At 31.7% G+C, this 14355-nt stretch overlaps 2 protein-coding genes across 2 annotated transcripts; both read left to right on the forward strand.

Moving 5' to 3' along the window:
* The first annotated feature begins 1525 nt into the window (after positions 1-1525).
* LOC120190951 (cyclin-D4-1-like) lies at positions 1526-2792 on the forward strand. The gene is made up of 4 exons (XM_039193958.1): positions 1526-1828; positions 1954-2040; positions 2118-2418; positions 2494-2792. Exons 1-4 carry the CDS (start codon positions 1526-1528, stop codon positions 2790-2792), a joined length of 990 nt encoding a protein of 329 aa, XP_039049889.1.
* A 7604-nt stretch (positions 2793-10396) lies between these two features.
* Positions 10397-13246, forward strand: LOC120191064 (transcription factor bHLH143-like). Its single transcript, XM_039194069.1, has 4 exons — positions 10397-10597; positions 10703-11246; positions 11457-11615; positions 11712-13246. Exon 4 carries the CDS (start codon positions 11729-11731, stop codon positions 12800-12802), a length of 1074 nt encoding a protein of 357 aa, XP_039050000.1. The 5' UTR covers positions 10397-10597; positions 10703-11246; positions 11457-11615; positions 11712-11728; the 3' UTR covers positions 12803-13246.
* Positions 13247-14355: the final 1109 nt, after the last annotated feature.

Below are 14355 nucleotides of genomic sequence, written 5' to 3' on the forward strand. Positions count from 1 at the left end.
GACATAATATTAAGAAACTCTCACGTGCGACAGTCTTAATATACGGTTAAAGAAAGACGCTACTGGTTTTGTTATTATTTTTTTTAACAAAACCAGTGAAAAATTATCCGAAATATTATTATTTCTACCGGTTTTATTATTATTGGGTATTTTACCAGTTTGTTAACATATCCGGTAAAGCGCTACCGGTTTTGTTATTTTTTCTACCGATTTTGTTATTATTGGACACTTTACTGAAAATATTAAAAAACATTAATGTTTTAGGTAGAAATAATAATATTTTAAGTAATTTTTATAGATTTTATTAAAAAAATGATAATAAAATCAATAACGTCTTTCTTTAATTGTATATTAAGACTTTTATACGATATAAATTCCCATATTGGAGGAAGAAAAAAAAGGTTAGAAATGTGTCCCTAAAGTCTCTTTATGTACTTATATTTTAAGCACGCCTTCTTGAACCAGCTAATGGATACGTTAAGCATCCAAGGTTAATTTGTAATCCACTCCGGTTTTCTTTTTTTCTCTTTTTACCGTTTTTAAACATGGTTAAAAATAATCTTGAGAATTGTTGAATTGAATTCAATGTTTTTTTCCTCTCGTCAAACTCAGATGCATCCAACAAGACCTAGTCGAGGGGTATCGAATCTGCTTGAGTGCTTGTATAAGAACATCCAATTAAGAATGGACCAACTGTGTACAATTTCTATTTGACCGTAAATATTATTACCAGTCGATCGACCAGACAGTTTTGTTATAAAACACCCTTACCAAGGAAGTTAAATGATGGCCAAGGAGACACCCACACAATGTTCTTGTCCGTGTCTATCTGCATTCGATTGCAAAAAGGGAAATTCAATCGAACTTTCCTAATAATGAGTATCATGAAAGATTACGAAAGAAAAGAAATGATTTTTCATTAAACAATGATGGTATCGTTCCCAGAAAACATAAAAATTTAAAAATTTCAAACAAAATCAAAACGATAACTAGATTACCAAAACAACAAAATATTGCCTTTTCCCCAAACAGTTCATCGCACTATATTCAGAAATCTAATAGGCACAATCCAAAGCCATGGGACCGTTGAAAATTGGATAATTTTTCGTATCAAAAGACGCTTTGGAAAGAAAAGATATCTAAGTACGACGTATAAAAGAAAGCAGTGGAGAATACAGAATTCTGTAATTTAGTACTTAAAATTTGCCTCTCTAATTCTCAGATTCTCACTCTCTTCCCGCTCAGTCTCTCTCTCTCTCTTGCTTTTTACCCTAAAAAGGGCATTGATTTGCTTCTTAAAAGACCCTCTTCCTGAGCAGTCTCTTTCAAGTTTGACAGAGGGAGGGACTTCAAAACTTGTTTTTCGTTCTTATAAATATTATTACTCCCTTATAAAAACCAATTTCTTTGTTCTTCAATTCTTTTATTACAGGAAATATATTTCGCTTATAAACTATCACCGTTTCTTGTTTAGAAGATATAATATTTTTTTTCTTACAGAATTTTTGGGAGGTTTTTGTCTGCAATGGCACCAAGTTTTGATTGTGCATTTTCAAGTCTTCTATGTGAAGAAGACAACTTCAGCATTATCGATGATTACTTTGGTGGGGTGAGGGAGTTTGGGGCAAAGGCATGGAATCATAGATTTTATCGAAACTCGAATCAAAACCGAGTCTTTGATGGAGTTGGGTTGCCGAGTGAAGAATGCGTGGCTTTAATGGTTGAGAAAGAACACCGACATCTTCCCAGTGCTGATTACTTGAAGAGGCTACAGAGTGGTGATTTAGACCCGGCGGCTAGACAAGAAGCTATTGATTTTATCCGCAAGGTTTGCTTTATTTCACTATGCCATTGGGGACTATGTCTCTTCATTTCTTTCCTATCGTCTTCGTTTCTTGTTGGATTTTGTTTTTACTTATTCATTCGAGCTTCTTTCAATGGTTAATTGAACAGGTTCGTGCACATTTCAGTTTTGGACCATTGTGCGAGTATTTATCAGTAAACTACTTGGACAGGTTTCTGTCTGCCTATGAATTACCCGTAAGCTCAAAAACCAAATCAAACATGAGATTCTTCAAACTTTTGGACCTACCGTATAATTGTATGTAATGATGCAGAAGGGTAAAGGTTGGACGATGCAATTACTAGCTGTGGCATGTGTATCTCTTGCAGCCAAAATGGAGGAGACTGAAGTTCCATTACTTTTAGATTTACAGGTTAGGGAATGTAAATTTGTGTTTGAGGCTACAGCTATACAAAGAATGGAGGTTTTAGTGCTGAGCACATTGAGTTGGAGGATGCAAGCAATCACCCCATTCTCCTTCATAGACTATTTCCTTTACAAGTTCCATGATGATAAAATCCCACCAAGGAGTTCAGTATTGAGATCAATCCAACTAATCTCAACCACAATAACAGGTCCCCCGCTGCTATTCATACTTTTTGCAATAATTTGAGAGGGAAACTGAATTTGGTGGTGGGAATTTAATGCAGGGATTGACTTGTTGGAATTCAAACCTTCTGAGATTGCAGCAGCAGTGGCCATAAAAACCACAACAGTGGACACTGAGAAAGCTATGTCTTTTCTCACTGAACATGCACAAAAGGAAAGAGTGATTAAGTGTGTGGGACTGATGCGTGAGATGTCATTGGTTGGTGCCACCCCCGTCCCATCAGTGCCCCAGAGCCCGATCGGGGTGCTGGATGCCGCTAGCCTGAGCTATAAAGGCGACGACACCAGTCCCGATACCAAAAGGAGAAAGCTTAACAGGCCCTGTGAAATGGAACTGTAAAACATCAACAAGATTTATACATGTTTTGTTTATCGTTGTGGGAAAAGTTTTGTTCAATAAGTTCATGCTCTTGGCATGGGGGGGTGTCACCAGCTGTTAACTTTAGACTGCTACTATTGTTTTCTGCTTGTGAGATAAAAAGGAAAAAAAATAAATACATTACTTATTTATGTATGATTAGTTCGAATTTACCAAGATGCAAAGAAATCCTATTGATTCCAGAGTAAACTCAAAATCATTATTATTCCATTAATTATGAGTCAATGAAGCATATTCGGAATTAAAATATAACATTGGACCGAAATTAACTGATGCCTTCCATATTAACCGCTGCCATGGATTTATTCCCGACAATCAAAAGCATTACATTAACTGATCACATGAAACATCCAATGCTTTGCTCATGTAACAACGAGACTAGTAATTTTACCATTATGGTTAAAAACATAATTGATTAATACAGTATACAAATGAAATTATATATAATTTAATTAATATAATATTAAATAAAATAAATACCAATGAAAAAAAATTAACGCTCATACCCCTGCATAGTGATACTCGAACACAAGACCTCGAGGAATAACAACAAATTTTTAATCACTTAAGTCGCTTACTAAAAATTTTGTATTTTTGTTATATCTTTTAAAAAAATGGTGATTTCATGAGATAGATCTGTCATTAATAATTTATGAACCAAAATGGCTGAAAATGACATTTAGGTAGCAATCAATATATGGTCCAAATTACATGGGCTTAAAGTTTAAAACAAAGATGAGATGACAGTTAATATAAAAACAAGTATATGAAACATAACACAAGACAAGATCCTTGAAAACTGTAAACCCATTTTTCCTACAGCTAAATTTTACAGAATCTTCAGATTAAGTTTAATAATGTTTCTTCTGAGAAATCGAGCTTAGGAAACAATTAATAATGTTTTTTTCTTCTTAAAATAATAATTTTTTAATTTAATATGCCCAATAGCCCAGAGCGCAGTCAAAGAGCCTTAGCTCCATAAAGAGCTTTAGCCTTAAGTCGTTACGGATTAAACTTGATAGCAACATGGGCCTTCCACAAAAATCCAATGCCCAATGATCCATCAAACTTATCCATGCCCGCTATTGTTTTTAAAAAAACAAAGTTTAAATACAATCACTAAATTATCTTAAATTAAAGAGTTAAAGTGAAAAATTTCACTGTAATTCATAAATAAGTATTAAACCTTCAAATTTCCATAATATCTCTATATATCTTTATTTTTACTCATTCAATTATTTTAAATATGCATAAAATTAAAAGAATTATCTTTTACATATTCGTGGGTATTTGTACTGTATACATGTTTTTCTAGTGTCACGTGTTTCTTCTCTTTTTTTTTCTTTCGTGTTCCTTGTGCGGAACTATTTCAAAACTCCTGGACTGTAAGATTTTCTTCCCTTCAAAATTAGTACGCAGCATCATTGGAGAGTGATACATATTTCTACCACGACATTATTTAACATTGTTAGTTTTCGAAGACACTTCAAGAGATGAAAGTTACATACCGAGTTACAGTTAAGGATAAGTATTTCACCCAAATCCGATAAATTTGAACTTAATTTGTTTCGATCAAGCTAATTTTTTATTTTGAAAATTTGAATTAATATTTGAGTCCGTCATATTCGAGTTTAGGATAAAAAAAATTAAATTGTTTTGATATGATATAATATTATAATTATTCTTTATATTTTTATAGATAATTACAATAATAATCCTTTTAATTAGTCCTTATTTTGACTAATAAAAATATATTATATATAGGTTAGATCGAGTACGGGTTGAGAGATTAATTTTTTAGTTATATGATTTGACCTATATCCCTAGGCATAATGAACCATTTAAAAGTAGAGATGTCGCATTGATAAAATTGACAAGGTGGATGGATATTTGTGGTATTACCCTTTAGAAAATTGAAATTGAACATGCAAGTATAAAGTAATCAGGATCTAAAGCAATATTTAGAAAAATACGAAGGGGCAAATGGAAAATACAAAAAGACAGTATCACCAGACCCGAAAAATCAGTAAAATCGCCATAAAATATATAACAAAAGTCAAAAGGAAAAATAAAAAAGGAGGAGAAAACTAGCAGTTAAAACACACGCCAGAAAGAGCACGCCACTGGCGGCTAAGATGTTTTCCAACAACTTCAATCCACTCTTTATTACCACGGCTTAAAATTTTGGAAGTTAAAAATTATTTGATTGCAATATTAAATGATTAAAATATTTTCTACTATGATTAAAATCATAATTTAAAATTTCGGTTATAAAATTAAAAACAATTATGAAAAACTAAATTTAAATTTCATATATTTAAACATAATTAACATTTTAATATCTCGTAATGATAAAATTAAATATATCATAAGCTACTCCACTTGTATATTTCAAACCCGCCCACCTCCAAAACCTCTCCGTACACCCGACTGTCACGCTATCATTCGCGTGCATGTTAGGCTATTTAATAATACTTTACTTTGACCCAACAAATTAAACACTGTTAAAAGAACTAAAAGCGCGAGCCAGCGTGCACAAATGCATGCGCTCTTTAATAAAATCCCGACGCCGATGCTGATGTTGATGCAGCGTTTTGTTTTGTTTTTTTTTTCGAAATTTCAACGGTGGTAAAATATGTTTTTTCCCCCTCATTACAGAAGAAAAACATAGGAACTTTAGCTAATTTATGTAATATCATTTTAATGATAAATTTATTTTGAGTTGAAAATAATGTTTTTTACGTTAACTAAATTAAATAAAAATGAAATTTTAGAAAGTTGAAGCAATTTGTTTCACTCTTTTGTATACTGAGACGGGCCACCATGATTCTTCCACGTGTCGAGGTAACCAATCGTGAGGCACCGAGCGGAGGAGCGTGAAGATGCTGGGAAAAAGATAAAACGGCGTGGGTGACCCCCTCTCTTTTATAAGAAAAAAATAAAAAAAAAAGTCTGCTGTTTCTTACTGTACTAAAGATTTTGATGTCGGATTGCAAGATTTTCTTCCCTTTTTATTTTATTTTTTCCTCCAAAGTCTTCTAATATAATATGTATATTTTAATTTCTGGATGTTAAACTTTAAAAAAACATTATTTTTTAGTTTCCCTGATCTTTGATTATTTGCAGCGAAATGACCACTTTGACCTTTCTATTTTAAGTAAAATTTTATTTATTTATTTATTTATTTTACTCCGACCACCAAGGAAATCAAACATTGTGGGCAGCTGAGTTTGGTCAATGTTTAACGCTAACTCTTCAAATAAGGGGAGAAGTTCAATGTATTTAAAATTAAGCCACGGATTAAACAATAATTAATGAAATAGTTTGATTAAGAAGAGTCAAAACAACCGATTGAATTTAAATTACTATAAAATTAAATATTTAAATATTCAATATATTTTAATTTAAATGTAAGAGATCTAACTTATTAAGAAAAAGCTTGGATATCAAGATGTTAATCCTTTTTGTTTTATAATGGCTATCACTTTCTTGATTAGACATATCCTCAATTATAACCCAGTGTTGAAGCAATGTGATTGCGGTGTCCTAGGTGGTGTTTGTTTTTACAAAGGTAAAAGATTTTTAGTATGCAGACCACATTTGCAGGCATCTGCAGTGGACCAGAAGTTTACAGTCTGCAAGAAGAAGACTGTTTATTTTTTAACGTCTGTAGACTGCTAAAATGAACTGAAATATAAATAAATTGACTTTTTAAACTTAAAAGAGTTTTGCAATATTGAGATTTAAATAATTTTAGTTTTACAATACTGAAATTTAAATAATTCATACAACTACAATAATAAATTATTTAAAATAAATCAATCCATACTAATTAATTATTTAAAATAAATCAATCCATACAACTACAATAATAAATCAATCCATATTTTAAAATAAATCAATTCATACTAATAAATTATTTAAAATAAATCAATCTATACAACTACAATAATAAATCAATCCATATTTTAAAATAAATCAATCTATACAAATAAATTATTTAAAATAAATCAATCTATACTAATAAATTATTTAAAATAAATCAATTCATATTTTAAAATAAATCAATTCATATTTTAAAATAAATCAATCCATACTAATAAATTATTTAAAATAAATCAATCCATATTTTAAAATAAATCAATTCATACTAATAAATTATTTAAAATAAATCAATCCATACAACTACAATAATAAATCAATCCATATTTTAAAATAAATCAATCCATACAAATAAATTATTTAAAATAAATCAATTCATACTAATAAATTATTTAAAATAAATCAATCCATATTTTAAAATAAATCAATCTATACAAATAAATTATTTAAAATAAATCAATTCATACTAATAAATTATTTAAAATAAATCAATCCATATTTTAAAATAAATCAATCCATACTAATAAATTATTTAAAATAAATCAATCCATACTAATAAATTATTTAAAATAAATCAATTCATACAACTACAATAATAAATCAATCCATATTTTAAAATAAATCAATCCATACTAATAAATTATTTAAAATAAATCAATCCATATTTTAAAATAAATCAATTCATACTAATAAATTATTTAAAATAAATTATTTTAAAATAAATCAATCCATATTTTATAATAATTTATTTTAAAGTAAATTATTTTATAATAAATTATTTTAAAATAAATTATTTTAAAATAAATTATTTTAAAATAAATAACCTTATTAAATTATTTAAAATTATTTTAATAAATAATTATATTTTATAATTGTTCTTGAAGAGATTTGAAGACCTTTGAATACATAAAACAAAGTCTTCAAAGGTCTGCACCAAGAAGAGCTCGCGCAGACGTTTGAAGAGCTTCTGTCTTCTAAAAAACAAACAGTCTGCGAAACCTAATGTCTGTGCGTGGTCTGCGCGACGCAGACATAAGTGGTTTGAAGAGCTTACACAGTGAAAACAAACACCACCTTAACCTCCCCAAATGAAAAACAAAAACAAAAGTCCAACTTATATCCACCCAAAAAGCATGGGTCATGTTATTCGCTAAGGGCACCATCCATGTCATGATTCTTACGTTGGAATGAGGAATTATTAATCTCAACTTCTTCATTAGTTTCCAAGTCAATAACTCATTATCATAATTGATTTACTGTTAATTTTAACCTTATAATTATTAAAGTGTAAAATAACTTAACAGCACCCAATGGAAGAGAGTGATGCATGCCAAGAAAAATTAAAGAAGGGATTGCTAATTGGCCTTATAATTACTTGGAAATGGATGCGTCATTAAACAAACTCGCCTGTCATTACTCATTAGCATCTAAAATATTGTAATTTTTTTACCTTTCTGATTCCTTTAATAAATGATATAATTGTTTTTCTTGATTAAGAGGGCTTTGCTTAATTATAATTGCTCTCGAGTATTGCCATGTTGATATTGGCTTTTAGAGACATGGTGACTCACTTTATATATTATATATTAAAAACCTTATAAGAAATCCTATCTCATATCTTACATTTATTTTAATTTTAAATTATACCCCTAAATTTTACATAATTTGTGTATATCTTTTTATATTTTATATATATTCTAAATTTTATTTTCAATATATTCATATTTTAATTATATTTAATAATGACATTACAAGGCTACCATAACTAGACAGTTGTTAATTGCAAGGCATGGAGGATTGATTTTAACTTTTTATGAGCGTGGAGTGTTTGTTGGAGAATCCATAACCAGAACGGTTCCATGCTTACCCGATCCCCACCACCAATATTTAAAACCATATAGCCCCTTAAACAAGTTTTAGGGCCATAAAACATGGTCATTTTTTAAAAATTTGTTTAGTATATTATATAAATTATTTCATATCTTGTTATTTTTAGAGATGACAATGTTGATTTGAATAATCGTAAATTTTAAAATTTTAACATCTATGAATCTTAAACTTTTAATATCGTTTTAAGTAAGGTATCTAGTTCGAGTTATTGTGTATGAAAAAAAATCTCTGATGAGATATTCACCCACTAAAATCATATGTACAACTCGAGTCGGTCCGGATTAGTAGAGGCGAAGCCTTGGAACATGGAGGGCAACCAATATAGTGTGTGAATGAAATATTTATTAAAACAAATTTTATTGTTAATCTTATAAAAGATTTGTTTCCTATCTAAGTTTGTGTTTTTCAAACACGGGGTAATATTATTATTTTTAATTATCTAGCCAGGGTTGTATGTACGCTCATCTTGGTTAACTCATAACATCCATGTAAAATGGACGGTCCATTAGAAAGTCAATACAGACGCGTACATATGTAGTGAGACTCATGTGATGGTGCGTTACACTACATTTATTTTTACTTCGTGGGTAAGCTAATGTGCCATATGCACTTTTGTTTTTGTATCACATTATGGGAGAGAAGAAGCTTAGCATAATTTCGGTTAAGTGGTCAATCCACAACAACCACCATCATGACATCTCTCCAGGCATTATTTAATAATTAATATTTAATACTATTTTTTTTCGAAAATAAAAGTGGTAAAAGTTTTAATATTATGATGACAATGATGAGATTAAGCTAATCTCCATTTGATGATGTTTGGATTTATCACATAATGCATTCAAAATTTTACTTATATATATGTATAAATAAACAATTCTTATAGGGAATAAATCCCAAACTTTTGAGATGTGCTAACTGTTAAGTGGAAAAATGGTTAATTAGTTTGGAAGTATAATATCTTTAATTTAGTTCGGGATTATTTTAGACGAAATGATATTATCATCAATGAATACATGTGGAAGAGGATGCTCACGGCGGTTCACTATATTCGATTTGAGTGAAGAATTGTGTAATAATGATAAAAGACTCAAATATTATGAGTTTTGAAGAATCAAAATGATTTTAAGAGCAAGAGTTGAAGATATCAATCAGTGTCTTACGATGATTCACCTCAATTGATTTAATAAGGGGGTTATACATAATAATGATAAAAGAACTACATATTTTATTATCAAATAAAGATTCAAACTATTAACTGAAACCTTGTATATCTAGTTAAAAAATAAAGATATAATTTAATAAAATTTAGTATTATACTAGTATTCAAAAGTAAAATTATCTATGAATTCAATTCAACATTATTGTTATTTAATTAGTATGAAATGATTATATGATAATATTTATTTAATTTTTTTAATTATTTAACAATAAAAACTTAAATACGTAGACATTATACTCGAACTCAAAGGTTCTAAAAATATTAACAATTTTTTAATCAATGAAATTGATTGATACGTACGGATTAGATAATAAGGGATAATAATGTGTTGATATTTTTGCATTTCAGCACTATAAATTGGATCCGAAGCCGGAACCGGTCATGGTAAAGCCACCCGAGGGGGCCCCGAACACCAAACACCCACCAAACAGACCCGCCGTGCTTTCATCATTTCTTCGCCAGTTTTTGTCAAAGCTTTTACGTTTTTTTTTAATTATTTCTCTCTTTTCGTGTACTAAGGCCATTTTCGTCAATTTATATCCCCTATTTAATCGACGGTGTATGTTAGGATCCGTGCATTCCATAAATCTTCGGCTCTTTGACTGTGAAGCCTCGCTTATCTTTGTTTCAGGAAGGGAAAAAAGAAAAGAAAAATAAACATTTCAGACTTCAAAAATATCACTTTCTCTATCTGCAGCTTAAGGATTGTTGGATATATTTTGTGTTACTTTTAATTGTGTTCTTTTAGGTTTCTTATCCTTTCTTCTTTCCTGTAAGTTGTCAGCTTCTTTGATCCTTTTCTCTTCCACATTTGATTTACTTTGTTTTGTTGCTGTTATTTTAGCTTATTATTTTTGCTGTTAATCCCCCTTTGCAGGATTCTAGGTTGTTTTTTTTTGGGAGAGCGTTACGGTGGCTATTTGCAGCGAAGAAGGTGCAGCATGCGTTGGTGGTTGAGTCTTTCAGTTGACGTGTTTCGAAAAGTCATCTCCTTGAACTTGTATTGCAGAGTGATTCTGTAATTCCATAATACATCTTAGAGATCCACTTTTATTTTGTTTTTTTAGTTAGGGTTAGTAAATCTATCCTCCATGGGATCCACTTTTTTCATCGTCGTTCCATGTTATGTCCGCCAGATTAGCTGAAAATCTCCAAACGCGTTGCTCAAATTTCTAATTCAAGAATTATCATTAGTAGTAGTTGCTGTTGTTCAGTTTTTGTTGATCTAGAACACGGATCTCGGGGTTTTGAATACGTTCTCGTTCCCGGAAGACCCTTTCTTTTTTGGTACCACATCGAAGGGCTAGGACGTAGTTATGGTGTGCCAAGCAGCAAGCCAAACAAGATTCCGGGCATTGAAGTATGAAAATGGTATTGTAGTTAGAGTCATAGCATGCTTTCAACCTCTTCAGGATTGCCAGGTTTGTTATTTCTCCTTTGTTTTTTTTCAAGCATTTCTGAAAAATTAGATACCCTTTTGTTTTGTGATGTTTACATTTCGTTGGTTCATATTTGTTTTCTTTAACGTGAGATTCCTCGTTCATTCATTATATTGTGTTATTACTGATGATTGGTGAGAAAATTTATGCCCACTCTTTATTGAATTTCCCTTTGTTGCGTTTTTTTTCCAGGCTGAATATTTCCGTCATTTGCTTAAGCCAGTTACGTAGGTTGCTTTTTACGTTTTCGCGTTCAAGTTAAGCTGGAATTTTAAGTTCTATTTTCCCCTTTGGTTTTGAGAGAAACTGCAAGTAAACTGCCATTTCTACTGCTACAACATTCGGTTTCTGGTATGTAGTGCTATTTCTTCTACTTGGTTTTATCAAATATCTACTTGTTAGTCTTTGGAATAATCCTTTTTTGGATCCTCTTGTGTTTTTCTGTAGTTGATTGTTCTTGTTCAATGGGAGAAGGCTGTAGATCCGGGTTTCCTCTGCCGCAATTTGATCGGCAATCACTCATCTCGAACTCTTTGCCTGATCCACTTCCTTTTGGGCTTCAAAGTACCAATCCTCCATTCATTAACTTTGGCACTAATATGGTGTCCAATGCTTGGACTTGGCCAGTTTGTGCAAATCCAGAATCACCTCTCTCGCAGGTTAGCCAAGGTAATGAACCTCGTGGCAGGTTTTACTGTTTACCCCGCTTTCAATTGGTCTTTGATTCAAACTCTTTTTTGAAAGAGCAACCCACAACTAATCCATATGAAAATTGCAAAGAAAGTGGTACTGGTATCCACAACGCAAGGTCTGGGGTTGTAGAGAAAAGATTCCTTGTTTTCGATCAGTCTGCTGATCAAACTACCCTGATTTTTAGTTCTGCTTTCGGGACTCCTATCAAGTGCCTGACTTCTTGGGGTCTAAAATCTCCTGTTGCGGGTAACTTTAACTTGGAAGATCCCATAGCTAAAGTAAACGGGAATATTCACTCTGGACCAATATCTACAGATATATTTGATGAAAATGGGACTGAATTGCAAAGTGAAATGCATGAGGACACGGACGAACTCAATGCATTGCTTTACTCAGACGACGATAGTGAGTATACTGAGGATGATGAAGTTACGAGCACAGGTCATTCTCCTAGTACAATGACTGCTCAGGATGAGCAATATTTTGAGGGAAGCTGTGAAGAGGTAGCTAGCTCTACAAGGCTAACTAAGAAGCGAAAGCTGCTTGATGGCAGTAATGATTATTCACCGTTGCTTATGGACACTGCTAATTCATGGAATCCTAACAAAAATTTAAAATACGAGGATGATGCAGAGTCCAGCTGTGCCAATGGTCAAAATCCTAGATCAGGTGACATGGATTCATCTCCAGGCAACAAGAGGACGAGAAAGGATAAAATCCGTGAGACGGTGAGGGTTTTGCGAAGCATAATTCCAGGTGGAGAGGGAAAAGATGCAGTTGTGGTTCTTGATGAAGCTATTGAGTACTTGAAGTCCTTGAAACACAGCCAAAACCTTGAGACCTAGTACTCGATGAACTGCAACTGTTCTTACCATTGTTAATGGACCTGTTTTAAATAAGTAGAGATAATCATGCATTGTCACATATATAATTTGTAGTCTTCCGAAATTAAAAGGTGGTGATCCCCGTCCCTCTTCTTACGTCCTTAAGTTGGAAAGCATTAGCATTGGCTTGAAATCTCAGTCTATTTTCCTAAAGAAATCGGGAAAACTGCTGTGTATATTATGGGACAATAAAGTAAGGCAAATCATTAGTCAACATCTTGGGGTTTAGAGAAAGTAAAACTCCCAGCTTGGATTTGTGAATGGAAAGACTGGTTATTCTAGAGGGACCCTTCTAAAAGGGAGTCTAAGCGCACGCTGATTAGGTTTGGGTCAATTTCTTCTTCCTTTTTGTATTCTTGTCGAGTTTCATGCTTGTGGGTTCCTTTTTTCCCTTGATGCAGAAAATTGCACGAGCAAAGAGCCTTCTCCCATTTTCATCATATGCCATGGGGGCCCCATATCTCAGCATCTGATGCATTCCTTCTTTTGCCATCATCATGGGGTCTTGATCTTGTAGTGCTTTGAATTATATTGTGATGTGAGCATCCATGGCCGGCATGGGTGTTGATGTAATTTTATGTTTTTCTTTGGTGTAATATATTGTCCTTTTGCCTATGTATTTTTACCCGTCTTGCATGCATTTATGTATGAGAGAGCGACATCTTTTGTCCCCTCCCTACCTGAAATGGTGCAAGGTAATGGCTTTCGGTGATGGGACCACCAAAGCTGCTGGCAAGCACCATTTCCAGTTTATCATCCTTTGCTAATTGCCACATCAAAACTGGACACTACAGGAAAAAGGGTAAAGAAGACTTATAACATTAACGACTGAAATACACTGATAATTGTCTTTCAATTTAGTCATTATGATTCAACTAAAATTTATAATCAAATTATTATTGATAATTGTCATCGATTTTGATAAAATTATAGTTAAAAAATAAAAAATATTAATATAATAAAACATTTAAAACTAAAATCAGTTTTAAACCCTTTCCCCCTCTAAATTAGTCAAAGTTGAAAAAGAAACGAAAATAAAACAGTAATTTGTTAGTAATTTTATTTAGTAAGGTGATGAAGCACTATTATTTATTTTTGGCATGTTATTATGAAATTAAAAAGAAAAATGAAAACATGGTGCGTGGATGAAACTGGAGTTCACCTAAACTGGGCCCTCATTCATGTCACGTCATATCATGGCTTGTGCTTTCACAAGCTTTCTTAGAATCTATTCTTCAACGAGCCGAAACCTTTGAATCATGCTTTGATCAATTGAATGATTAATTATAGAGAAAATAACTTTACTAACAAAAAAATGTCTTATAATATATTATTTTAACAATTTTTTTTATTTATCAAAATGATCAATTAAATCGTAATGCGATCGATAATTCGCAACGCGATCTCTGGTATCGCAAATCAGTTTTTAGATTCGTAACGCGATTTTGATTATCGCATTACGATTTTCCAAATTCACGTTGCGATTTTCCGACTATCGCAATGCGAATATGTAA

The sequence above is a fragment of the Hibiscus syriacus genome, unplaced genomic scaffold, assembly GCF_006381635.1.
Source record: "Hibiscus syriacus cultivar Baekdansim isolate YM2019G1 unplaced genomic scaffold, ASM638163v2 tig00116964_pilon, whole genome shotgun sequence".
Lineage (NCBI taxonomy): Eukaryota > Viridiplantae > Streptophyta > Magnoliopsida > Malvales > Malvaceae > Hibiscus > Hibiscus syriacus.